Genomic DNA, 26,469 nt, shown 5'->3' on the forward strand with positions numbered 1-26,469 from the left:
CAGACTCGGAGCCACAAGTGGTCAGCCAGGCGCGCCTTCTCCGTCAGATCCTCAACCTGAGCCCTCCTGTGACGATCCTCAGGTACCTGGAATCCTTAGCCGCTCGGACACTCCTCTGCTGGGTTCTTCTGCCGTCCACCCGCCACCCTCACGTCAAGCGAGCACGCAGGCGGAGGCGGCTTCTATCCAGCGAGCGTCGACATTCTGCGCGTATACGTACGTCCCTTGCCGTACATGTATGTGTGCCTGCCTTTTGTAATTGCGACCTGCCATTTTCTGCAACTAGTCGAGCTGTGCCGCTGTTCTATTCTCATACTTTCGTGAAACGACACGCTACCCCTTTCCTTTGGTCGAGTCTAGCATTGCAAAGCATTGTACTTTCACTCTCGTTGACCGAGAAGCCCTCTCATTGGTTGGGGGGCATTTGGATCACGCGTCGAATTCAAAGATTATGGTCATCGTCGAACCCTCACATTCGTCCATCTTCCGACCATGAGCCAGCCGCAGCAGCCAGGAGGCGGGCCTACGCCGCCCGAGTTGGTGGCCCTCGCTCCCCAAGCGTACTATCAGAAGCCAGAACACCTGCTCGCAGCGAGCATAGCTTTCATCGTCCTCACCCCAGTATGCGTCGCTCTTCGATTCGGCATAAGGAGGTGGCAGGGGAGCACATTCAGGATGGACGACTGGCTACTCGTGCCGGCCACGGCGTTGACTATCGCCATGAGTGTGTTGGTGATCCACGGCGTGCGAAAGGGAGCCGTCGCGTACAGACTGGAATTCCCACAGGGCTTCACGGCGAACCCCTTGACGCTGGCAACAGACCAGACCTCGCTGATGGCGCGGGTAAGCAGTTCCCCCCGCTGCTACTTTCGTAAGGCGCAAGATCACTAACGCGCAGTAATAAAGACTGAATACGGCTTCACGATCATGCTACCCCTCGCCTTGGGGTGCAGCAAGCTTTCCTTTCTGTTCTTCTACCATCGCATCTTCGCGGTGGATCGCAAAGGAGCAATCTCATGGTTCCTCAGGGCCTTGATGGTGCTCATGGTCTTGTGGTCCATCGCCTTCTGCTTCGGCACCATTTTTGAGTGCGGCACAGACTTTGGAGTCATCTGGGGCCCGACTATGGCCATGGTCGAGAAGTGTGTCGACACCATGCTGATGATCTACGCTTTCTGCATCTCCGACTTCATTACCGACGCCATCATCATCCTCATTCCGGTTCCCCTGATCTGGAAGCTCCAACTTCCGAGAGCCAAAAAGCTGGCGACGAGTGCCATCTTCTTGCTGGGAGCAGGGTACGTGTCAATACCTCATGGCTCTTCGTGTCCTGCTGCGCCATGTGATACTGACGCTTGCATAGTACCCTGGGTGCCTCATTCTGCCGCCTGTACTTCACAGCCCAGGCCGTCAACGTGGGATTCGACCCCACGCAGGACGAGATCCTGACCATCACCCTCTATCTCTACTGGGGCCTCGTCGAGTCTGGCGTCGCCATTGTCGCCGCTTGTTTGCCCAGTCTGTCATTCATCTTCAAGGCGTCGTCCGTCAACAACGTTGTTGGCAAGTCTCGCACCATCTTCAGTTCATCGTCTTCGCGCAAGTCTCTGCACACTACCAACAGCGGCGCACATTACGAGCGCACAGCGGACATGAAGCACAGCCTCCATGATTTGGATAGCCACAGTGACGACAGTGATATCGGCTTGCAAGGCCGTGCCCACGTTGAGGACAGCTCACGCAACAGCCGTGAGCCCATCATGGACGATGCCGTGTCGGCCGTCTCAGCGCTTTCGGCGCATCCGTCGTTGATCTCCAATCTTTCACGCGGAAGCAACCGCCTTGAACAGGATCCAAGGAACTTTGACTCGTACACCACTGACTCGAGCTGGAGGACGCGAGGTCCCAGCGTGCCCGATGTCAATGAGGAGTTCCTCGCGCCGCCACCTCCCTCGCACCATACGAGGGACTTTCGCGGCTCTCCTGTTTGATGGACGTAAATGAGGGGAGTGTATCATGTGTATTGAGATTTTGTATGTGGCGCGAGTGGTCGGAGTATCGCTTTTATGTTTTGAGCGTATAGAGATACCATAGTCATTGAGGAAATCATGCGCAAGTACCACGTACGATGCGGCCGCTTGGTCACGTAATTTTCCGCAACGTTGCCTCGCTGGAGGCGCCTCGAAGGCGCATTGCTCTAGTTGCTGCAGATCCTGGACTCTCCTTGCGTCACCAACCGGAGGAAGTGCATCCTAGCAGCATGTTCTAAACAGAGGGCCCCGCTGGATGCTACGAATCCTTGGCTGTCCACGTACTGTTCTTACCAGCAACACCATACAAGGACTGTAGTTTCATCGACAGTAGCTCAACATGGCAAGCGACACTCGTCGTCTAAGAGTTGGCATCATCGGTGGCGGCCTCGCCGGTGCAGGCGTTGCGAATGCTCTCATTCAATCGCCTCATCTCGATGTGCACGTTTTCGAGTCAGCACCAGAGTTCTCCGAGAGGGGAGCGGCCATAGGCCTATCTGCCAACGCTCAACTGGCGTTGAGAGAGATCACCCCATCGGCCGAGGACTCGATGAGAAAAGCAGGCGGCGTGCCGATGAACTCATCGAGGATCATGGTCGTAGGTCGGTTCGAAACGAATAGTGAGGTCTTGAGCTGAAAATTTCCAGGGCTCGGGTGAGCAAGCGGGAACGCTGGTCTTTGACCTCGCAGGAGCAGGCATGGATCCAGGCATCATCTTCCACCGTGCTTCTCTGTTGCGCGAGCTTCTGGCGCCCTTGCCTCAACATGTCTTACACCCGCACAAGAGGCTTGATGTAATCACCCCTCAAGACGACGGCAGTGTAGCAGTGTCATTCGCCGACGGCACAGTGCTCACCTTCGACGCTGTCATTGGCGCAGACGGCATTTCCAGCTCAGTGCGGTCACATGTGCTTGGGGAAGAGGCGTTCAAGCACGCAGCAACGCCCGGGGGTTTTTGGGATGCGAGGGCGCTGGTCTCCTTAGACAAAGCGAAAGCAACCCTGGGTGAGGATCTCTTTGAGCTGGATCGACAATATGGGTGGGCGGGCGACGGCGCCTTCATCATGCACGATGTCCTGGAAGACCGCTCGCTCGTGCAAGTCGTCGTGTCAGCCGTTGAGCACGACCATCCCACAGACCGAAAACGGCCTTTGACAAAGGATGTTCTCGACGCCAAGTTCAAGAACTGGCCCGACATCCCCGTGGCCCAGGGGGTGAAACAGCTACTTCTTGACGATGCAGAGCCCGTAGCTTGGTCGCAGTGGGAGCACAAATCGACGCCCACCTACGCCAATCACCATGTCTGCATTGTTGGCGACGCAGCTCATGCCACGACCCCATGGCAGGGTGCTGGCGCCGGCCAGGCTCTCGAGGACGCCATGATACTAGGCGCCTTGTTCAGCAAAGTGCGTAGTGCATCAGACGTGGCGGCCGCATTCAAGGCCTTTGATGCGGTGAGAAGGCCGCGTGCCCAACAAGTGATAGACTCGAGCAGAGGAACCGGGGCCATCATGTGCGGGCAGGACAGAGAGTTGGGACTTGATGCAACCAAGCTGGCAGGCGGTTTGGCGCCACGATGGGGGTTCATCTTCGCCTTGACCATGACGGACCACAAGGAACAAGCCCTTGCGCAGTTGCATGAGTTTCAGAAGCGCAACGTGGCATTGTAGCACGACAAATGTCTCCCCGCACGATGCGGTGCAAGCACACATACAGTCTGTACTTCCGGGAGACACCTCACGCTTTTTGCAACTCCGGCCAAGTGAGGGTGACGCCCTCCGCCCTGTTCATTGGCTCTAGGAAACCCCGAGCGCCCGTACTTCTTGCATGCCCCCGATGGTTGAGGTCGACGGCTCCAATTCTGGAATCATGTTCCGACAGCGCGGATTCATTGATGGTACTCGCGAGCAAGGTGGCTAGGTTGCGCAATAGCCGTACAATATATTTGGAGTCAGGCTCTGAAAAGTACCAATTTTGCACGCCAACCGGGTCATTACAACCGCTAAAATGCTTCGGCAACAGGTAGCATCCACGGTTCCGGCTGGAATGTTAGTCGGGCTGGTCTAGTCGCATTTGGGCAAGTAACGGGGAAAAGCCAGACGCCAGCATTCCAGAGGAGAACCGAAAAGGCAATGTGCCCCTGGGTGGCGTCTACTGGTGCGCTCAAGTAGAAAGTCTAATGCCCTCCACCGTGAGTGCAGCCGTACAATCGCTTGTCCTGAATCGTTGCCTGTCCTTTGTCACTCAGTCCCTTGAGTCGGATGGCACAGGATCGCGCGGTGCCCCCTTCACCATCGAGTCGTCCAACTGGAGGAGACACGGCGAAGAACAGTACACTGTTGAAGCCATGTCCACATCAGAAAGTAGGTGGGTGAGACCGCCCATGGAAGAGTATCGGTCTAAGAAGCACGGCTTCGTGCATATATCACCAGGCTTTCCACCCGCAGTAATCCCCTTGGCGTGAGCCTCCCGCGCAGCCACGCGACGGGATCGTCAGCCTTTCCTTCGCTGCCCCTCCATCAGGCACGCATAGACAAGAAGCCCGCACGTGCCAGAGCACGGTACCTGGCGATCGATCCATGCGACCTTATTCGGGAGTATACCGACGAAGGGCCCGGGCACACCACCTCCAACAGGTGCTAGTGATGGTGCCTGGATCTAAACTCTTCTTGTCCATAATGCGCCATTTTCTCGGAAAAGGAAGACTTCTCTCCTTGATCTCCGTGCTTCGACCGTTGGCTGTGTGCGTGAACACTTTTCTCTGGGACCCACACAGCGGCTCGTGGCATTGGTAAACGTGTCGACCCTCTCCACGACGACATTGTCTATGTACCTGGTGTTGATTCCTAAGACAAATGGAGAAAGCGCAGGACCCATAGAGGTTTGCCCAAGTGAGGACCGGCGCAGGGGGATGTTTGAAGAGTTTGCGGGTTGCCGAGCTGGGGAATTGGGTCTTCCATGTGTATAAAAGGTCGGTCGTCCTGATGGTAGAAAGGAGTCGTTTCTTTCTTCTCTTGCATCAACAGCATATCCCTTCTTTGCAATCTCTTGCCAATTCTTGCCTCTCCCTCGGCTGGTTCCTGAGATATTTTATAAGTGATCTTTCTTGTCACAGAAACAACTGCACACATACCCTCTCTCTAGTGCCATACAGAGCAACTCAGAAGCACCACAACAAGAACACACCAATCTTTCTTTCACAACCGCCAGAATGTTCAACTTCTTCACCACGCTCATCGCCGCCTCGGCTGCTGCCACGGTTGGCGCCATCCCTGCCCGCCGCAGCCAGTCTGCGAGCATCACCCCTCACGACAAGTACTCATCCTCCATTGGTGTCCTGGGCTGCAAGATCGACACCAACAACGTCGCATACTGGCCCAGCTCGCCAGACTGTGACAAGATCTGCGTCAAGGTCACCAAGGACGGCCGTTCGCGCCACTTGCTCAAGATCGATCAGTCCGGCGGTGCTCATGACATCTCATACGACGCCTGGAACTACCTCGTCTCTGGCAAATCTGCAACCGAAGACCCTCAGATGGGCGGCGGCGTCGAGATGGAATACGAGTTCGTCGACAACGAGGAGTGCGCCGATCTCATGGACGATGGAAAGCTGGATTTTTCCGCCGCCAACAGCATCAACTTTGTCACCTCCTGCGGCGCTAATACTTGGGTTGGCAAGAACCACAAGCTCATCAACATCCAAGATTCCCAGTGCAAGTACGGCGACGATGTCGAGTGCAAGCTCGACCTCGCTGTGAGCAACCAGCCCAACTGCGGCAGCTCGGTGCTGGGCATCAACTCCGACTCGGGCCTCAAGGTTGTCGACATTGCCTACGGCACCGGCGCGAAGGTTACCGCTTGATAGAATATAGAATTAGACTTGGACTACAATTCATGAATTGATGAGAACTCGGCGTCACCGCGCGTCTCGATACATGTACATTTCCCCCTCTGAAAATGCATTGTGCAATATCTCCGGCGTCGGTATGAAAAGCGGTCCGATACAGTCGCGAGAAACGTATGCAGCCAGCCGTGCGAACAGGGCACACAAGTTGGTGAGGCGAAGCCATGTTTGATGGCGGTAATGATGTGCCCCTGACTGAGCTGTACGGGAGGGAAGGCGGGCTGCAGCGGTGCGGCTTGCCTGCACGTGGTCAAATCCCCACTTCCCCTCGAGTACTCTAGCGTTCTTGCCGACCCTGAATTCCGGCGGCGGAAAGCGCACCACATGAAGGTTGAAGGTGCCCGAGATCGGCTATGCTCGATAACCCCCCGAATCCCCCGCTTCAGCGGCTTCGCAACCCACTGAATGACCAAGCGCGCAGCGCGGATGATTGAACAATGACTAATTCGATTGCCGTCGACTAGGTTCCTCGGTATCTTTAGGTTTGCTCCAATGTTGCTGAGCATCATTGTCACTTCAAATTCTTAGAACACCCCTTCGGCCTTTCTTCTCCCATCCTCCCTAGCATTCACTCGCATTGTCATTCCTCTGGTTGGCGACGTTGAGTGGCCAATTCGCGACCATGTCCGCTGGCGACGAGAAGCTGCCACCTTTCTACTCGCCAAAAGCCGCAGCAGCCGGCGGCGATGTGCGTCAGCATGTGGACGACTTTTCGATCGATGCGCCTGCGACACGCGCCGGCCAACTCAGCCAAGAGGGACAACTTCCCCCGCCGTCCCTGCTTTCACCTGCCTTCACCCCGCCAGCGACGCCTGGGACACAGACACCGAGCGCACTCGGTCCGCGAGGCGTTCCTGTAGACAGCAGTACGCCCTCGGGGGGATGCGGCTCAAAAAAGCCCAAATTGGTCGAGTCGCTGCCAACGGTCGAATGCGAAGTCCGCGCTCGAATTCCGACTGTCAACAACGGCGAGTTCTTCCTCCACGTATACAAGAACAGCGTGGACAGCAAGGAACATCTGGCGATCGTCTTTGGTGATGCTATCCGCAGCAAGACTCTGGATGCGCCGAGGCCGAACGAGACAGAATGGGATCGGATGATGCGCGGAGCGTATACGGGCAAGCTATATCCAGGACGAACGACAAGTTCTGAGGATCCGCAAAAGGAAGGTCAGCCAGCATCAAAAGATACCCCGCTGGTGCGCATACATTCGGAATGTTATACTGGCGAGACAGCTTGGTCCGCGAGGTGCGATTGTGGGGAACAGCTAGACGAGGCCGCCCGGCTCATGAGCCTACCGGGCAATTCAGCTGGCGGTGTCATTGTCTATCTACGACAGGAGGGCCGTGGAATCGGTCTCGGCGAGAAGCTCAAGGCATACAACCTACAAGACTTGGGCTCAGATACAGTCGAGGCGAATCTATTACTGCGCCACCCAGCCGATGCCCGAAGCTACGGATTGGCCACGGCGATTCTTCAGGACTTGGGTTTGGATGAGATACGCCTCTTGACCAACAATCCCGAGAAGATCCGTGCGGTTGAGGGTCCCAACAGGGAAGTGGTTGTCAAAGAGCGAGTGCCAATGGTGCCACTTTCATGGAAAGGGCGCGGGGGCATTAGGAGCCAGGAGATTGAGGGTTACATGAAGGCCAAGGTGAGTCTGGTCGACCCAGTCATGAAGATCGTCTACTAACAGCGAACAGATCGAGAAGATGGGGCATATGCTAAGTCAAGGTGGGATATAGTAGTTCATTCGGATCTTAGAAGCTCATCTGAGTCGGAGTGGTCGGACTTGAGGATATTCTGCCATTTTCCCACACATAGATGCGTTCACCATGGCCTACACAACAATAAATCTCGTGAATACGTTCGCGACAGCAGAACATTTCAGACTTTAAAGTGTTGCAAGAGTACCTTGTAGGCTGGCCTGGTTTGCTCGTGCGTTTGAGTCAGAAAGGACAGCTTGTTTTTGCCCTGCCACAAACCCAAAATGAACTGTAGTATGCAGAGCAAGTTTAAATCTCAGTCTCAGCATCATTTTAGATAAGGTAATCACGTCCTATTTACCTGCTGTGTTGGCCCATCGACACTGGGTGTGGTTACAGGAGCAAACCCATGTTCAGCAGTGGTCCCACTATCGTCGCGCGTTTGAAACGCGGTTCCGTTGAGAAAATCGTCACCATCATTCACACCTCGGCCGGATTTCTCGCTTCATTCCACCATTGCTTTGACTTCGAAGTGTCAAGTTCATCACCCATCGATGGGCGACTAGCGATGCGGTAGCCACAATCACAATACTATGGACATCCGTCTACGACTCGCAATCCGGCGACATGGCGTGCCCGAGGTCAAGCTTGTTTGGCCGTGCACTGCATCCGACGACCTGACGATCGCCGCGTTACTCGCACAAATCAACGATGTCGTGGTTCTAGAAAGCGGTCAGTGGGGACTCGAGGACTATGCTGTGGAACTCTCAGATGGCTCGGGCAACAGTTTCGAGTGTTTGCACTTCCAACCTTTGCGCAAGGTCTTCAAGCAGGACGACCAAGTCCTCATCCGTTCGCTCTCCACTGAGGACATAAAACAGCGCCGCGCTAGCGGGCGACATCAAATCTCGAGCGACGGCATCCATTTAGTAGATGGTATCCCCTTTGGTCGTCGAAGAGCTCCGCCTGGCCGACCGCAGCTCGAACTACCACCACGAAAAAGAGCGCGCATCGTGTACGACGCGGAGGAGGAGGATGACAGCTCAGTAGAAGATGAGGTCCTAGAGCACATGCTTCTTGAAGACACGCCGAGAGCATCCGAAAAGCGCGACCATTTCCGCTCCAATGCACACAATGCTGACGTGGAGGAAGACGACGAGCCCGATCAAGACTATGCCACCGAAAACGACGCCGAGGTCGACGCTGACGACTATAACATGGACGAAGATGATGATCTTGAGGAGGAGATCCGCCTGCTCCAGGCAGATAACGATATCGTTGGGGATCATTTCTTTGACAGCGAGGACAAGCAGAACCCGCAGCCCGAACTGCCTCGACTCAGTCCACACGCACCAGAGGCTCCGAGCAGCCAACCACTGTTGCAGGAGATCACTCCTGCCGCTGTCAATGCTTTGCAAATGGCGTTCCCCTCGACGCCAGCGTCTGCTATCCGAGATGCGCTGCAAACCCATCAAACCGACATACACAACACTTATCGAGATCTCGCCGCCGAGAATGATCCAACCATGTCCTTTGACAAGGTCCTTCAAAGCTTTCTGGCCGAGCGATTTGCCAACACCAAGTCGTCCCCCGGGCCATCGCTACTGCCGGAAACTCCCAAAGTCCAGTCACGCCCACTGATACAAGTTGTTGAGGCCGACGAACCGCTAGGCTCGGGCAGCCCCCAGCCCAACGGTATCGATGATGGTGATGCGGTAAACGCCTCTTCGAGATCAGCCGAGACGTCCAGCAGCAGCGACAGCGACAGTAGCTCGAGCGACGAGGCGAGTCTGCGAGGTTATGACGAAGAGGAGAACGACTTTAGCGACGACGAAAGCTCTGATAGCGACTCGGATGAATCGAATGCAGTCACGTCGCCTAGAGCAAGTACGTCCACGGATGGCGGACTGCCTGCAGAAGAGAGCTCAGCCAGCGGCAGCAGTTCAGACTCTGAGGCTGGATCGGACAGTCAGTCGAGCTCCATGAAGAAGAAAGTCAAATCCAATACTTCTTCTAGTTTTATGAGCAAAGACGTCGGACGCGATCCCATTTCGGCAGTACCCGAACGCCAGAAGAAACCAAGGATTGAGGTTGTCTCCAGCAGCGAGAGTTCGGATTCGGATGACGAGTACAGCTCCAGCGATGATAGTGAAGACTCCGATGAGGCAAGCTCCGATTCTGACTCTTCGCCCGACGAGCTCTCGACTAGGAAGCCCTCTGCCAAGGCGACAACTGTGCCTCCGGATGTTGCACAGACAGAGACAGGGCAGCCCACGCAGGCGACGGTTCCACGGGGCCAGGGGATGACTAAAACGCAGAAGCGCAATGCGCGACGCAAGTTGGCAAAGCAGCATGCAAAGGCCGGTCGAGCCCCAGCGCCAATTTCGGAGGTTGATGAGCTTGTTGCTCGTAAGAAGGCCTTGCTGAGCGCTGTGTCGCAACAAGAAGACACCAATGCCATGGATCAGAGTGTGCGGCCGGACCAGGCGACTATGACAGAGGTCGATGAACCCCACGGACGTCAGGACCCCATGGAATTGGCCGATATCTCTCAGGACATGCCAACTGAGCCATGCTCGGTAGACATGGAAGTAGATGCAGATGCAGACGCTGAGGATTCCGTTGGTGTTATCAACCAAGCAGCAGTTTCGGAGACAACGGCATCGGCCGATTCCAACCGGCGTCGTGTAAAGATGGACAAGGACGCTGGTCGACGCTTACTTTTCGGAGCCCTGGGACTCAAGAATCCAAAGAACAAAGCAGACGAAGAGAAGATCAAGGAAAAGCTGATGAAGGATGTTCGACCACTTAAAAACCATCGACAGGAAGAGACGACGCAGCAACAGTATGGAACTCCTGCTGTCGATGACGACGGAGAGGAAGATGGCAATGAGGATTGGCGCGCCAAAATTACCTACCGTGCCGTCGAATGCTGCCATGAAGGCATGCAGCTAAGTGAGCCGCCGTTCCCATTCGTACAACGATGGGATCCTCAGCAGCAGTACGGGGCGATGCGCAAGCGAAAACGCCAGTCCCAGGAGTACTACCAAGACGACGCGTATGAAGATGGCTACGACGACGAATCTTACAACTACAAAGGCTACGAGGAATCTCATACGCCCAAGAAGTCAAAAAAGTCAAAGAAGAAGTCGAAACAGAATGGCCATGCCAACGACGAAATGATGGTCGAAGACAATGTTGTGCTCGACTATGACGATGCGCCAAAGAAGACACCCGCTGGTGAAAGCCAATTCACAGACTACGACGATTTGCCGTCGCTCCCGCCTGATGTTACCACACTTGCGGCATTGACCTTGGACATGGTCACGTCGGGTATGGTGATATGTTGGAAGGAACTACAAATGTCCAAGGCTACATCTTGGCAACCCACGATGGCTCTGGTTACTGCGTTGGTCATCTCTGTAGAGGATAGCACCATCCACGTCATCTTGGCGAAGCGTGATCGCCCCGAGGATGACCGCGAGTACGACCAGACCACCGGCAAAAGGATTTACGATAAATTCGAAGCCCCAGACAACTCTGATGACGACATGGAAGATAATCTAGAGCACGAGGGTCACAGATGGGTGAACTGGTCAGACATGGTCGAGCCACGCGTTGTGCAGAGCGCCCCATCGTCAAGGACCGCAGCCAACAGCCTTGGCCCGGAAGCCGACGACCAACATGCAACGGTAGAGCCAACTACCGAGGCAGAACCGGCCCAAATTTCCGATAGCGTCCACAAAGACCCTGCCAATGGGGAAGAGGACATTCCTACCGTTTCATCTATCCCGTCTGGTCAGACTTTTCCTCGGTTCGAACCCCTGGACACCAGTGCCTTGGATAACACGGCTGTCAGTAGCAGGACTGACGATTCCCAGGCTCAATCAGGCAGTGACGGAGCACGGAGACAGAGGCCTCGGGGCCCTCGAGCTATAGTGGAGGATTCTCAGCCGCCTCCCATGGCCAGTAAGTCGGCACAGATGCCCGGAGGTGAACGTCTCCAACCACAGCAAGAGCAGGCCCTCTGTCCCGGATCTGAAGTGTCGGTGCTGGCAGAGAATTCCAATCCGTCAGTCGACGTCACCCTAGCTAGCCCAGGTCAAGAGCCAGACGAGCGCCAAAGCCCCCTGGTGGAATACCCGCAGCTCCCACCCTTCCCATCATCGGCCGGCAGCCTCCGTAGCGGACGACAGCCCAACCCAGAGGATGAAATTATGAACGATGCTGGCGATGGTGATGATACAGTGATTCATCACGATATCGGCTCACCGGACGACGGGGCAGGCGCATTTGATAGTGAAGAGGCCAACATGCGACCCCATGGAAGCAGCTCGCCACTCTCTTCGCTGAACGATTTATGGCACACGGCAAAGAGTGCCAAGAGCTCACAGAGCCCACTCAAATCATTGCAGATGTCTGCCCTCTCCAAGAGAAAAGGCTCCAAGTCCGGCTATGAGGAGGCAATGAAACGCTTGGACGAAGGAGACGAATCGGAGCTGTCGCCCGATCGGAACACTTCAATCAGAAGTCTCATCCCCAATGCGATACAGCCATTACCGGCGGTGGATGTGTCCGCCGACCGCGGCATCGCGAACAGCAAGCAGGAGAAGGTTACGGGCCGCCGTCGCTCGTCTCCATTTCGGGTTTCGGAAGGCAGTCAGGTCATTGAGCTCATCTCTAGTCCAGTCTTGCCACGACCGGTCGAGCATTACCCCGATGACCGCATAGACAAAACGTATCAGGATGAAGAGGATGAGGAGGGTTCGTCACTGCCCCGTGGCTCCGGCTGGGTTCAGAAGAATAAGATGGAGAGAGAGTCCCGAAGGCCAAACAGGGATTCCTCTGCTGCTTCCTCTTCACCGGCCGGTGGCAGACGAGCAAAGAACAGATCATTACCCTGGCCATCAAGCGCGGCGCCTGCAGGACAAGGGCGCAGAAGGATGAGCAAGAAATTCTAAACAATGAAGGACGTGTGATACCCATGATTGAACCTGGCTTTGTGGTATTTATTTATGTAACAGCAAACGGGCTCATTGCGCCCGCGATCTTGATCAGGAACAAAAGTTCAGGATGTATGGGATGGTCGTTGTCGCGGTTGCCTGACGGCTGTCTCGAGCGATCATCACCTGGCATGCCAATCAATAAACACAATTGCTACCACAAATCAAACCACCTTGAGAGTCTCGTTATGCGCGAATCACCAAGCTGCTTAATTTGAGCACATGCGCCACATCTCGGCGTTGACCCAAAATGACCGTGGCCCTGGTCGACTTGCTCTTCTAGGACAGGCCCCGCGTGAGAGAGAGCGGTGAATTGCGGGGGGGGATTGTGACTTGCGCGCGTGCTTTGCAAGCCGCCAAGACCGATGGGATAGCACCAAGAGACACAACGATGGGGGCCGGCGCACAAAGAGGGATTCTATGTGTCCTGAAAACCAGGGAGTGAGTGAGTGAGCTGAAAGGGTTGAATGGACCGCGTCACGAGATTACTGTCAGACTCACAGCCCGCTTACAAGGTACATGTGTTCGTAGGTGGGCAGGGCAAGCAAAAGGCTTCGTTCTTTTTTCTTTAGCTTTAGCCCTCTACACAAACCTTACCTGAGGAGCATACAATGGCCTTGTTCGAAAACTCCAAATACTGAACTGCAATGTGATCTTCCCAAGCTATAAGATGCTGTCATCCCTTGCATCTTGCGATTTCGAGCGTCTGCAACGATTGAGAGGATTCAGAGAGCACGCGCTCGACGACGCCTCTTCACGATGAAAATCACCACCATACTATCACTATTCGTTCTCAGCGCCGAGGCAATGCAGTCTGCGCCTCAACAAACCACCCACGTCCAGCAACAGCTCAACAACCCGGAAAGTGTCAAACCCCCTGCTTACACGCCCATTGCGACACCAGCGCCGAATCAGGACGAGGTGTTGCGCAGCAAGGGCTTCTATCAAACGACTTTCTACAAATGCCGGACCAGGCGAGATGGGGATGAAAAGTGCGGGTGGTACACGCCCATATTGAAGGCCGAGGCGAGAAGGGAGCTCAGCATGAGTGTGGTCATGGCCACCGTGAGCGGCGCAGCTCTAATATTCGTGCTTGGCCTGCTTTGATGACAAGATGCGTACACGATATACAAGGCGCAAACCCACAAACGTGGCACGCACATCACCTAGGATGTATGGGAGAAAGCTATGAGCATTTCATACCAGGCGCAAAGGGCGCAATGATAAACGGGGTATTACGCGGCTCAGATATCGGAGGCAGGTGGTCCAAATGTGTGGCTCACATCAATCACGTCCAGCGAGGCGCGGTAGCGGGCGTTGCATCCATTCAGCAGCAACGTGATACAATTGAAATTCACCATGATACATTCAGCCGTTCGCAAATCGTGACGTCGTCCTGGTCTGAAACCCGAAACACCATTGATTCATGCTAGTGTAGAAGGGGTCGTAGAGACCATCCGTCTTTCCTCCCGCGGCGCCGAATCCAGAGTCCCGCCCGATACGGAAGAAAATTGCAGGCGGGCTCAACAGACAACAAGAGTCATATTTTTCGCCAGCACGACCGACACGTCCCCAGTGACGAGAGGCCACGCCAGCAGCTGACCGGTACAAACGCCAGCCATATCCGCACCACCTGAGGAAAGCCCCAATGCTTGTTCCTCCCCGTTTCAGATCCGACCCCGGATATAGAGGGGGCGATGCGTTTATTTGTCCTTCTTCGCCTTGGCACCCTTGACCTTCGCGGTACCGCGGAGGGTCTTCTGCCTGTTCTTCCTCTGCTTGCCTGCGATACTGTCAGTACTGGACCGTGACCACGCCATCCGTCATCATCAAGATTGTACGCACGCTGCTGTCGGGAGGCACGCTCGGCCTTGGTCGCGAGACCAACCCGGACGAGACGGTACTGGGGCTCGAACTTCTTCATGGCCTCAGGCGAATCGTAGACGAGGGCGAAGCCAGTGGTCTTGCCACCACCGAACTGGGTGCGGAGACCGAAAACGGAGATCTGGTCCTTCTGGGCCTTGTAAAGACCACCGAGCTTCTCGCGGAGCTCTTCCTTGGAGATGTTGGCGCGGTTGGGGTGCAGGATGTCACTGTCTGTCGTCAGCCGTGTCCCTGTACCATCCGTCGCATCTCATTTCCCATCCGCTGCCTCGAGAGTCGACGACAAGCAATCGTATGCACGGTATCCTCCAAAATACACCAGCAGCATGCAATTGTCCCTCGTGTCGTCGTCGTCGTCGTCGTCGGTCGAGGCAAGCGGTGTGGGGAGGTCACGGGCTACTCACACAACCATCTGCTTGCGACCCAGGAGAGGGTTGCGGATGAACTTGCGCGTGCGCAGGGTAACGGGGGAGTCGTTGTCCGCCATGGTGTCGGTTGTCGAGGTCTCGATGGGGGGAATTTGTCGAAGTTCGTCGAGAGACCGTTGGGTGGTGGTGATGGGCGTGAGTCGATTTGCGTGATGGGGGCTTGGATGCGCAAGGGCGAAAATTCCGAGCATGCCCCGTGTCGCTTACTTAATTGGGTCCAACCCTAAGAAATTGCGCGTGTGCGAGTGGTGGATGTGGGGCAGCGGCTGGCTTTTAGAAATTACTCACGTGACTGATGACAACAGGACCTTCGTGCCCGGCAGATCCTCGGCATCCCGCAACCATGATGCACCGTGAAGCAATCACCAGCGTCAACTCATGCATCATGGATAACGACGCGTCTGATCAAGTTGATCGATTCTGCCGTCAATATCTGCAGTTGGAGAAAACCCTTGACTTTCCGGAACGGATTCATCTGCGACAATCTACAGTCCAGGAGGCCATCTATGACAACCTCTTTGCAGATGAGGCCCTGCGTTGTGGACCTCCGATCAGGTACCAGGTCAAGACACTCAAGTCAATTGTATCCAAGATTGAGGACAGCATTGAGGACTGGGACCAACATGTGAGCAGCGCGGCCTTGTTTCCGTCGGGTGGCTCCGGTCTGTCTGACCTGAAGGTAGGAAGTATCTGAGAATCTCATGAGTGCCTTGTCCGTGCTCCTAGCATCCCCCCTTCCAGCAGAAGCAGAAGCTGTGCAGCAGAAGTGCTATGTCACGTATCATTTGTCGGCACTGGCGAGGCAGCCTTGCCCTCGTGTCACACTGCTAGAAAACCGGTCTCTCATCTCGGCAGCGGGAACAACAGGTCTGCGGACATGGGAGGCGGCCCTACACATGAGTCACTTCCTCTCCCAGCGCCCTGAGATCGTCATGGGAAAGCGTGTACTGGAACTCGGTGCCGGCACAGGCTATCTGTCGATTGTCTGCGCAAGTTTTCTTCAGGCCACGCATGTAGTCGCGTCGGATGGCTCAGACGATGTCATCAACAATCTTCCGGAGAATCTCTTCCTGAACGGCCTGGAAGGTGCCGATGCTGTCACAGCGATGGATCTCAAATGGGGCCACGCACTCTTGGGCACGGAGGAGGCGGCTTGGAATGGTGGTCGGTCTGTCGACGTCGTGCTCGGTGCTGACGTGACCTATGACCGGAGTGTCATTCCAGCTCTGGTGGGGACCGTGGACGATCTGTTGCAAATGCATCCCCACGCTGAAGTGTATGTTGCAGCGACTGAACGCAATGCCGATACATTCGGCGCCTTCCTTTCGGTCTGCCAGAGTAATGGTCTGGCGGTGGACGATCTGGAAGTTGAAGTACCCGCTCGCGGTCAGCAGAAGGGGCCGTTCTACAATGACCAGGTGGCCATTAGAATATGCAAGATATCAAAATAGACATGATGGGCTGTTAATTAATTCGTGCTATGCGTCGCTCATGCGTAATTACTGTTGTCAAGTGGCCAGGCCACAATGCAGTGCCGGCTTGGATGATTGCGTTGAGTGCGAAATCACATCATAATACCAGGCATCATATCATGCACGAGGATACCTGAGCATTATAGACGCATAAATAAATCGGCTATACCGAGAGGAAAACAATCACATCGTTCCTACAGCTAAAGTCTGCTTGATGAACACAGAAAGGCAACGAACGACATCGTGACATAGGGTAGCTAATTGTGTACCCGCGACTGGCTGCACCACCGATGGCTGCCGGGTGATCCAACTGATCGTTACACAAGACCACAATAATATCACGAGATCTTCTGCAACGTGGCAGGCGATGATTATGCGCCTTCATGGCATGAAAGGTGCGCCTTCAATTTGGCACGTGGATCGAACAACGTGCTGGGTTGTTGATGAAGTTGCTCACCGCGGACCATCTCGCCGCAACGCCGCACGATCCTGGAGAAATGGGAAGACTGCTTTCTAAAGTGTGGCTGACGAGTAAGGACGTACCGAGTAATGATCGGCAGCGAAGGGGGCGTCGACCTTGATTGTCGGCGATGCGATCATCATCATCATGTCTGAACCGGAGGACCACGTCCGCAAGTGGTGGTGGGTTTGATTCTATTCCACGCGACTGGATTTGGTCATTGGAAGCTTGCTAGTCAAAACGCAGATGAGGGAGGTCGATGGACCCTGATTTTGCGACGATGATGTAAGTTCCGTAATTTTTATCCTCATCCATACTTTTTTCATGCAATGATGCTGACGTTGAGTGCGAGCCTGAGCCGGACAGGACGAATGCAGTCTCGAAGTCTTCCCTTTGTGGATGGGGCTGTGAGATACGCAGTTTAGTGATATTGGAACTACACGTCCGTCTCGCTTAACGAATTACCGACGGCTTCTTGTCACGTAAAAGGCCACAATCTACGATCAAGTGGTTATTATCTTGCTCAACGTGAACGATCGACATGCAGTGTGACAATGATTTTCGGTCGCGTTGTTTCGGGCTGGGCTGACCGCTTGAGACCACGCGTCAACAATCAGCCACGATGGTGGTGCGGAAAAGAGGCGTTCTGTGATCAACGTGTGCAGTGGAAGTGGGAATGACAAGCCACAATGATTGACTAATGGGATGACGCCAGTTGTTGCACAAAAAGCTCCTACTGACCCCCTTTCCCCTTTGAGGAGACGGGCGGAAAGGGGAAACTGGTTGTGAAGTTCTGGTTCCTTCCTTAATCGATCGATGAGAGTGATCAAGGAAATGGGCCACGAATTTCGCCATCAACCGTGCGCGGGTGATAGTCTGGCGCCGCCTGACGGACCCCTGATGGTTGGATTCCTCTGGAGGCTCTGATTTGCACCCGTCAAGCCATGTTGTCAGGGGTCCTGGCCCCGAAATGGCGTACCCTTGTCCCATCATTAAATGCCTTGATTGCGTACGGGTTGAGCTGCTGTTGGAGCTCACGCCTTATCTACCCAAGCAAGTTTCTTCAAAAGAGCGACATTGCCTGCCTCGCTGCATCTCGACTGCCAGCTGAGGATCATATCTTTCCCATCTGCATGAACAAATCTGTCACCTGGACAGTGCTGCATACAACACGCATACACTGAGCTCCATCCGTCCAAGAACCGGTCAACCAAAGTCTACCACCTTAGGTACGAACTGCCGGCGCATACCGATAGCAACAAACTGAACCAAAGTCCTGCAGCGACCAGCTCAGGCCAAGACAACGCATCTCCTCCAATTGTGGCTTCCGTGGCGGCCACGCAACGCAGCACCTTGGGGTAGGGTTCCCCAGTCGAGAATCGAATACCACCGGGCACCGTCGAATTGCAGCGTCTGCCCGCCCGCCCACTTGAATCGAGACTCCGGCCCAGCCAGATACGCCCGCGCATCCAGTCCCCTCACTCGCTGTGCAGCAGCATTCTGCCACTGACCGTCCAACCGTTGTGTCCGGAGGGGGTGTGCAGCGACTGGATTTGGCCCTTATCCAAAGTTCCAGGCTACCGGAGGCGAAAAAGGTCAAACTCAATCGACTTCTTTAGCAACTGCCCATACGCTCAACCGGTCTCCACGGCATCTGCCGCTTACCTTACCTTTACCTAAAGGTAACCTCACGTTCCTTTATAAGGTGGGATCCTTCATCGCTTCGTGGGACCTAAAACAAGCACGCAAACTGGCACTTCTTGCAGGTTCGCTCTGAGCTGCAACGAGCTGCAACTGATCAGGAGTAACTCCACCTGCGAACAGCCGTTCTGTGGAGCACACAACACCACAATCGGGTGGAACCTGGATTGTTTTGGGCATCGTCGGCCTCGGGATTGTGGAGGACTCGGTTATCAACGTCTGATCCGCCCATCTGCTGCATCAGTGACTTGGGCCTCTCGACATCGATCCGAACCAACACGTACTTCACACCTACGAGTGTGAGCCATACAGGTCGACAATCAACTAACTGGCTGAACCCTCCAACCTTGCCATTGTCACGCTGGCATAACCAAATACGCAGACAAACATCCCGTTGCTGTCCGCGATACGCGCCGGAAGAACAATCCAAGCGCCGACTGCGTTACTAGCCCTCTTACGGCTCCATCGCCTGTCGAACCTCACATCTCACCCAGTCCAATGGTCTCGTTATTATTACGCGCGCCTACATTAGCACCGGTACATACTTGCTGGGACTTACCAAACGCAAACCATCCTGTTACCACCACAATGGTTGGTCACAACTACACACAAGCCATGCAAGAATACATGGACTTGAAAGGCATCCGCGACGAGCTCAGTGACCATATTGATATGATCCGCTCTGGTTCGCTCTCCACCACATTCAGCAACTCTTCATACACCACCTCGCCAGCAACGTCACCGACACGCTCTGCAAGTTGGCCATCGTCGTCACGTCGGCACTCCCGATCTGGCGAGCGCCGACATCACTCAAAAGCGCACGCTCGGTGTAGCGGCTGGGACGATAACTTGGAAACACTAGATACCATCCCAGACGAGGAGACCATGGAGGAGATCTCTGTCGAAGAGCGACGTCTGTTTGACGTCGACGAGGGCATCAAGCGGGCCTTGACCGAGCTGCTCAACTGCGAATCCGTCCGCAACAACCAGTCCATGCGTCTTTGGGTCCAATCAAGACTCATGGAAACAGAGAAAGAGTTACGCTCTGGACGGCGGAGGCGCACCTCGGAGTGACCTTGGTACCTTTTTCACCTTCAACTGTGTCACATTTGACTGGTTTTTTTACTTTACAAACCATCTTGGTACATTTCATTGCGCTAGGAGTATTTTTTCCCTGGGGTTTCGGCCAGCCAGTGAAGCTGAGTCATGGGCGTTCATCACACAAGCGATGTCTCACACAAGCGATGGCTTCGGCAATACTTTTCCTTTTCTCCAGCCATACTCATCAGCCAAGCTATTGGGTTGCTTAATACTATTTCTTTGGCCAATGGCCATGATGTTATCTTGATGACATTCAAAAGCGCGCACCTCCCATTTAATGGCTGCGACGTCAATTACGTATACACTCTTGCTCTTTTAGCCTTGCGCAGCGCAAGCAAACACCTACTTCAATTGACCAATGGTCAGCTCTCACCCTCCAACCCTCCATGAACTGTGACCACAACTCCAACATCCCCGATAGGTTGCGTACGTAGGCAAACCCTAAGCGCCTCATGGTGACATTCCGCATGTCACGTCTAATGCAGCAAAACAATTGCGGCTGGTGGTATAACGCTGATCTCGCCCAGACTTGCTTGGAGGGAGTCCTCGGGGGGGATCGCCGGTCTTGGCACAGCGACAAGCATTGCCAAGAAATGCAATGGGCCCTGCTACTGATTCTGGGGAAGACAAGGGTCGATCGTGGCGGCGAACTTTATGTGTTGCGATAGCACAATGATCAGCCACAGTTATTCGAGCGCTAAGACTAGATTGCATTTGTTTCGTGTCAGCGGCGTTTATGCCTAGAATCCGAGAGCCTGGGAGACTTGGAAAGTTCAGTTGAGCAAAGTCGGCCATGCAAAGGGGTATCATTGGAATTTTCTGGCTCCCGCCTTTCATCATCTCCTGTATCTATCACGTCGATCATCGCGATCTCGACTTCTGTGCCTGCGCCTGTCGTCACGACGCCTGTCGCGATCCCGGCTGCCATAGCTAGGCCGTGGACTGCGGCTCCGCTCCTGACGCCGGTAGTCTCGCCCGTCACCATTGCGGTCCCGGCCTGACTTGTCACGGCTGGGCTTTTCCTGACGGCCCCTAATCTCATCCTCAGCATGTACCATGTCGTAGTCCTTCCCTTGTCTGCGGTCATCCTCCGCTCGGTATTGGCGCCTTTTCTCCAGGTCCCTGACACCACCCCAACCGCCACGCGCATGCTTGCGGCGCTTGTCGTTTGCGTCGCTGCGCCAGGAGTCGCTGAGTTTGCTGACACTCTGGGAAAAGTCGACGTGTATGCGCCGGTCATCAATCAGCACGCCCTCCATCTTCGAGTATGCTGCTTCGCAAGACTCCTTCTCCTCATACTCAATGAATGCATATTGCAGACTGTCACCAGTCTTGGCGTCGCGGATGACTTCGCAACTCAGGATCTTGCCGAAGCGGCCAAAAATCAGCTCCAGGTCCTCATCTGCCGTTACCGGATTGAGCTTGCACACGAAAAGCACGTTTTCCGGTGGCTTGACCTCGGCGAATGGCAGGTCACCCATTAATTCCAAGGTCAGGGCTTGTGCCTTGGCCTCTCGCTCCCCGCGCCGCCTCTCCAGCTCTTCTTCGTCGACTCCGTCGTCCTCGTGAAGCGCGGCTTCATCTGCGATTCGTACAGTTTTGAGTTGCTCTTCGGTAGGCGGTGGACTGGCGCTCGGCGCTCGGAGTCCTTCCGGATCAGGGTACGGGTCATCCAGGATGATTGTGTGTTTTATCCGAATGTCGATCAATGGATAGCCCTTGTCGTCGATGACAGCCTCGTTGATCTTCTCCAGCGCATCGAAGCCCTCAACTACCTTGCCGAAAATGGCAGCCTTGCCATCCAGATAGTCCGTCTCCTCACCTAGCGTGATGATGAATTGTGAACCGGCCAGCCTCGTCTCAGGGTCAGATACGAGAGGCACCGTAGCCATGCTGACTGTCCCTCGTTCGATGTGCTTCAGCTTTGGGTGGAAGAAGGCGGGAAAGGTGCGTTTCGCGCTCCCCAGGTTGCCCCATATTGAAGAGCCGCCATCAGATTCTTTCGAGAGAGGACCGAGCGGATCGCCAGTCTGGAAGGAGAAGTTCTTCTGGACCGAATGAACGGGCGAAAAGTTGTAGTACTTGGTTTTGCAGAGTTTGAGAAAACTACCCTGTTAGTATCACATCACACGCGACAAAGCCGGGGGCGGGGGGTAGTGTTACTTCTCGCAGAGTTTGGGTGCGTGATCTACGAGCAGATCAATGACAATGTCGCCGGCACTCGTCTCGAGAAGCACAGACATGGTGATGTTGATGTTGACAAGATGGCGCAACTTTTGGCGCTGGAGTCTCGCGGTGACGAAATCAGGAACCCGAATCCCGCTCCAGGACCACAAAGGTCACGTGGTAGCTCAGGAACCCAACTCCGTCTTGGCATTCGATGAGGTACCTTACCTTGTCTCGACGATCAGGGAATACCATTCGATCAGCAGATCTCGGTCACCACACGTGCACTATCAGGCGCGGGCGACTTGCACTCATGTTCACCATGTCTATCCCGCCGCAATCGCCGGGTTTGGATTGAAGATTGGCTTCGAGAATGCCGTCACAATCCTGGACACTCACAGGCCATGATCCATCATGGGCGGAAACCAGTGAGTCTTGCACATGTGTCTGTACAACTCAGAGTTAGAGCACTGACAAGCCACCGCGACAGTCTGTTCCGTATAAGCAAGCCTGGGGCACGGACTGCTAGCACCGCAGTTGGAGCACAAGCGGACTGGCATGTGCGCCTCAGCTGAGTCGTGCTAAGATACTCGTGGAAGCTCAACACGGACGGCATTTGCGACATGCTAAAAGTGCACTGCGCCTATGGCTGCAGCTGCATGTATCCTCAGGCAGTCATCCAGGAGAGCATGACTCGCCCGCGGGCGCAACTTCGCGGCATACTCTGGCGGGCCGTGTCTTCGCTTGAGCGAAATGTGGTGGTCTACCGAACCTCGAGTGCCGCTGCTGCAGGCTTGACGGTCGTCATTGACGGCTGTTACGCAACACCGAGGCACGCAAAGTCTACATGTATCCATACGAAACAGATTACCTTTGCAAATACACGGGAGCCTCGGCTAATGTAGCTCGTTCCCTTCACCGCGCTTGATGATACCTCACAGCCGAAGCTCAGCAGGTGCCTTGCGTTTGTCCGACGACATGCCCTACATGGTGTCCCTTTACGGTGCAGGGGATTTTCAAGCGCAAAGAGATACATGCTCGACCAAGTCCAATAGTCGAACCGGTTCATCTGCAGTCTCGATGAATCGTGGACGCTAGTCTCATGTACAGCCTCTTTGTCAAGCTCACGGTGGCTGTTGAAGCGGGCGCGTACTGGTGTGTGGCCCCACATGTGTTGACTTTCAATACTCTGGCGGTTGTACAACATGAACACAGCCAGGCGGTTTCAAGATCTGCCCTCTTCTTCTAGCTGGGGTTGAAACGGATAGGTATCACTGCAGTAAGCTCCTTGACAGATTTGACGCCCGTCTGGTGCACAATGAGACCTGGGGCAATCCCATGGCCTCTTGATCCTTATCGATGAGCTACCCGGTCCGGCTTTGAAGTGCTCGGAAATGATTGGCATATCTTGGACCCGAATCGCGCTTCACACGAGAAGCGTAGACTGTAGCCCAAACATGACGTCTCTACCTCTTCACGAGTCGAAAGTCACGTTCACTCAAGAGACAGCGCCATAACCCTGAACGCGCAGATGCTCGAAGAGTATACTGAGCGTGGATCTGGATCTCGCAGTGCTCCCCATGGGATCTCCGCTCTCATCAGCAACATGCTTCCCCGGCGGCCAGGCACATGGCGACGGGTGGGCCACGAGGCGCGGTGCGGTGCGACGGCACGTCAGAGTATTGTACCTTGAAGAATCTGCCCCAAGTCTGAACAATTTGATAGGCACAGCTGTACCGCACTGGCTAAACGTCTGTTGTACATGGTTCCACCTCTTCGCTACAACGACAGCGGGCGGACAGTTGCGCTGGGCCACGTTAAGGAGGACTGGGAATACTCCGGGTGCGAAGGTCAAGGCCACAGATGGAACTGCCGACCCCCAAACGGCCGTAATTGGTTGACTTTGATATGCATCTCGAGAGCCACTGGCTTGCCCATAGCACAATCCTCAGCCAATCATCATACCGGCGGCTCGGGGAAGCAGATGCATTTCGTGCTGTGCAACCACCATGGCGCAAGGCAGTGCCTGCGAGACTGTGATTAGGACGACGTGCCCAACCGATTTCGAACACGGGGGAAGTCTCTGTCGAAGTGGCTTGGAGACTGACTAACAAAGCCTTGCTTTGCGTCAAGGCAGGGTGGCATCGATGGCACGCACACCACGCACCCCAGCTGATTCAGGGTGTGCAGACGCACCTGTAGGGCAAGGCTCGAGCCAGGGTCACAAGCCTCGCGCGACGAGAGACAACAAATTTCCAATATTTCGCTAAGAGGTGTTTCGGAGTACCGAGAAGCATCAACCTTGCTCTCAACACATGCAGCCTCATGCACGTGTGCATGCAGAGATACTACAAGAGCAAGCGTGGCTCGGTACAAACTTGATGTGCTGTGAAAGCAGCCCATCTGCCCGGGAAGAAGTGGCACGTCTTCCTATTGATCAGTCTGTGTTCGTTTTACCAGGCCAGAACGGACCTGTCATTGTTTGTGGCCAGCCACACAGGCAAACACGACACACGGGGCAAGGCCCCTCCCGCCACTAGCAGCGCAACAACCCGCAGGCAGACCCTTCGATAAATCACATCTGGTCGATCTGGATCAGTCCGGAAAGTGTATGCCAACGAATGGCGGTCAATCATTATCCCTGCGCTTTCGAGTCCCGTGTTGGTGGTCGGTGAACAACACTCTGGCGAAGCTGCAGAACAATGCAGGATTCTCAGGCCTTCTTGAACATGGGCCTATGATCGCTGTCAAAAGAACGGTAACACAATACATTTGGTTAGACACTTGCGTCACGTTCATGTCGCCACAGGTGAATCGTGTTTCTCATCCTGGTCTACGCTGGGAAGTGCACTGATTGTCGTCGATGATGACATGCATGGTGTGTCGGCAGCAATGTTCCACCTCGACGTGCTAAACAATATGTGTGGGAGTCAAAATTCGTCGGACTCGGAGCGAACCGACCTGTCCAAACCTTTCTATGCCCGTAGACTCGCTGACAGACGACATCAAACGCATCCGCTCCCTAGTTCTGCGGGCTGAAGTGAGAAACGATCAAAATGACGAGACGCAGCCCTTTTGTCAGCCTAGAGGTCGGGTGTACGCTCACTGTTTCCGCATCCGAACGTGCCTCGCATGCTACATGCTGTCAAGGGTCACCATACATGCACGACGCCGACTCGTGAGAATCCGTCCACGTCGAGCCCCCCATCTCTGTGTCGACATCTGGCAAGGCTGTGGCCTCCTGGGAGTAGACGTGCTGACATGACCAAGTTACTCTGCTGCTAGTGCTGCTAGTGCTGCTGCTACGACCGATGGATGGCCTGCATTACGTTGGCGACTGGGGGTTGACCCCAGCTTGTGTTTCTGCATTCGGTTGTGTTACTGTCGACGCAAATTGAAGAGCATCATGTGGGTACTAGATAGGCAGAGCAACACAAAGGTCCCTATCTATGCTTCAACACAGTGGGCGATTGCCTCTGTGGATCCCCCTTTTCGGCGTGTTGTTGCAAATTACTGGACAATGGCTTCACGGGATACGGAACAAACAACAAGCAAGCATGCATTGGCAGTAGCAGTGGGAAGATATACGCCAGGAAAAGATTCTCTTGGGTGTGTGGTATAGAGGCAGATATAACAAACAAGTACACCCTCAACGACAAGACTTGGGTCTCTGTCTCTTTCATTTTCAAATTTCACCCCAGGAAGCACTTACGTCCCTCGAATAACTTTGTCTTCCTCTTCGTTCGAGTCAAATCCCACTTGGAACTCGCCAGAGTGTGGTGGTTTGAAGACACCAGGACGATTCATTTTTGCCATACCATGGTCGTACATGCCTGCCATCCCTTCTCAAACAGCCGTCGGTTCGACCCGCTGCGAAGTACCCTTCCCTCAACGTACGCAGACCATCGTAGAAGTGGAGGCAGTGGGCGCTCATCGTCTTATCTCATCTCGAGAAACGGAAGCATGTCGACGGGCTCCGAGGACAATGGCGCTCGGAAGAGGATTCCAGTGGCCGTAAGGTCATTCTTTACCTCGCTTTGGTATCTGTTTATGAGCTGACCAGCCGGCAGTGTGGTCGTTGTCGGAAACGGAAGATACGCTGTAGCGGTGACAATGGCCAAGGGGAGGCATGCGTCAACTGCCGCAACGCGGGCGTCACGGTCTGCCAATTCCTCAGAGTAAGTCCGTGGTCATAACAAGCCGTACGGTGACACTGACAGGGCCACAGCCGCACGCTCTAGAAACTACTTTGCTCAAGGACAACGATCCTGCGTACGGCTATAACCAGCACAGGTCTCGAGCTCAAAGCAGTGGAAGCTTCCCGAGCCTGCCTAGTACACAGCCGCATCTTCTCTCAGCAACCGCATACCATGACGGCGCAGCCCTCTGGGGTTCGGGACAGGTCGACCCAATGCAGTACAGAGACAGCGGCGCGCACACCTATGGTCCCCGAGGCTACCTCGACTGGGGTCCCCAAAACTTCGAACCAGTCCCCGAGCAGCAACCGCACGGCTACCCGACCCAAAACATGTACAGTACTGCTGCTTGTTCCCACGCGCCCCCAGAGCCACGATATTTGGCAGTGTATGAACAGGCCCATTTGCCAAACATGAA

The 26,469-nt window shown here is 54.8% G+C and overlaps 10 protein-coding genes across 10 annotated transcripts; 8 read left to right on the forward strand and 2 right to left on the reverse strand.

The window, feature by feature from the left end:
* Window positions 1–492: 492 nt before the first annotated feature.
* J7T54_004615 (plasma membrane protein Pth11-like protein) lies at window positions 493–1,991 on the forward strand (the record flags this gene model as incomplete). Its single annotated transcript, XM_051503288.1, has 3 exons — window positions 493–843; window positions 907–1,298; window positions 1,364–1,991. 3 exons carry the CDS (start codon window positions 493–495, stop codon window positions 1,989–1,991), a joined length of 1,371 nt encoding a protein of 456 aa, XP_051364925.1.
* Window positions 1,992–2,370: 379 nt separating this feature from the next.
* Window positions 2,371–3,700, forward strand: J7T54_004616 (PesA; the record flags this gene model as incomplete). Its single annotated transcript, XM_051503289.1, has 2 exons — window positions 2,371–2,628; window positions 2,678–3,700. 2 exons carry the CDS (start codon window positions 2,371–2,373, stop codon window positions 3,698–3,700), a joined length of 1,281 nt encoding a protein of 426 aa, XP_051364926.1.
* Window positions 3,701–5,241: 1,541 nt separating this feature from the next.
* Window positions 5,242–5,892, forward strand: J7T54_004617 (uncharacterized protein; the record flags this gene model as incomplete). The annotated part of the gene is made up of 1 exon (XM_051503290.1): window positions 5,242–5,892. One exon carries the CDS (start codon window positions 5,242–5,244, stop codon window positions 5,890–5,892), a length of 651 nt encoding a protein of 216 aa, XP_051364927.1.
* A 664-nt stretch (window positions 5,893–6,556) lies between these two features.
* On the forward strand, window positions 6,557–7,627 carry J7T54_004618 (GTP cyclohydrolase-like protein; the record flags this gene model as incomplete). The annotated part of the gene is made up of 1 exon (XM_051503291.1): window positions 6,557–7,627. One exon carries the CDS (start codon window positions 6,557–6,559, stop codon window positions 7,625–7,627), a length of 1,071 nt encoding a protein of 356 aa, XP_051364928.1.
* A 606-nt stretch (window positions 7,628–8,233) lies between these two features.
* J7T54_004619 (uncharacterized protein) lies at window positions 8,234–12,601 on the forward strand (the record flags this gene model as incomplete). The annotated part of the gene is made up of 1 exon (XM_051503292.1): window positions 8,234–12,601. The coding sequence occupies one exon, from the start codon at window positions 8,234–8,236 to the stop codon at window positions 12,599–12,601; it is 4,368 nt and encodes a 1,455-aa protein (XP_051364929.1).
* An 801-nt stretch (window positions 12,602–13,402) lies between these two features.
* J7T54_004620 (uncharacterized protein) lies at window positions 13,403–13,750 on the forward strand (the record flags this gene model as incomplete). The annotated part of the gene is made up of 1 exon (XM_051503293.1): window positions 13,403–13,750. One exon carries the CDS (start codon window positions 13,403–13,405, stop codon window positions 13,748–13,750), a length of 348 nt encoding a protein of 115 aa, XP_051364930.1.
* A 596-nt stretch (window positions 13,751–14,346) lies between these two features.
* Window positions 14,347–15,014, reverse strand: J7T54_004621 (30S ribosomal protein S24e; the record flags this gene model as incomplete). The annotated part of the gene is made up of 3 exons (XM_051503294.1): window positions 14,347–14,426; window positions 14,489–14,736; window positions 14,932–15,014. The coding sequence occupies 3 exons, from the start codon at window positions 15,012–15,014 to the stop codon at window positions 14,347–14,349; spliced, it is 411 nt and encodes a 136-aa protein (XP_051364931.1).
* Window positions 15,015–15,298: 284 nt separating this feature from the next.
* On the forward strand, window positions 15,299–16,406 carry J7T54_004622 (FAM86A; the record flags this gene model as incomplete). Its single annotated transcript, XM_051503295.1, has 2 exons — window positions 15,299–15,580; window positions 15,639–16,406. The coding sequence occupies 2 exons, from the start codon at window positions 15,299–15,301 to the stop codon at window positions 16,404–16,406; spliced, it is 1,050 nt and encodes a 349-aa protein (XP_051364932.1).
* A 2,770-nt stretch (window positions 16,407–19,176) lies between these two features.
* On the forward strand, window positions 19,177–19,662 carry J7T54_004623 (uncharacterized protein; the record flags this gene model as incomplete). Its single annotated transcript, XM_051503296.1, has 1 exon — window positions 19,177–19,662. The coding sequence occupies one exon, from the start codon at window positions 19,177–19,179 to the stop codon at window positions 19,660–19,662; it is 486 nt and encodes a 161-aa protein (XP_051364933.1).
* Window positions 19,663–20,525: 863 nt separating this feature from the next.
* On the reverse strand, window positions 20,526–21,932 carry J7T54_004624 (Peptidyl-prolyl cis-trans isomerase-like 4; the record flags this gene model as incomplete). The annotated part of the gene is made up of 2 exons (XM_051503298.1): window positions 20,526–21,795; window positions 21,853–21,932. The coding sequence occupies 2 exons, from the start codon at window positions 21,930–21,932 to the stop codon at window positions 20,526–20,528; spliced, it is 1,350 nt and encodes a 449-aa protein (XP_051364934.1).
* Window positions 21,933–26,469: the final 4,537 nt, after the last annotated feature.

The sequence above is a fragment of the Emericellopsis cladophorae genome (genome assembly GCF_022114955.1).
Source record: "Emericellopsis cladophorae strain MUM 19.33 chromosome Unknown NODE_5_length_938552_cov_118_678949, whole genome shotgun sequence".
Lineage (NCBI taxonomy): Eukaryota > Fungi > Ascomycota > Sordariomycetes > Hypocreales > Bionectriaceae > Emericellopsis > Emericellopsis cladophorae.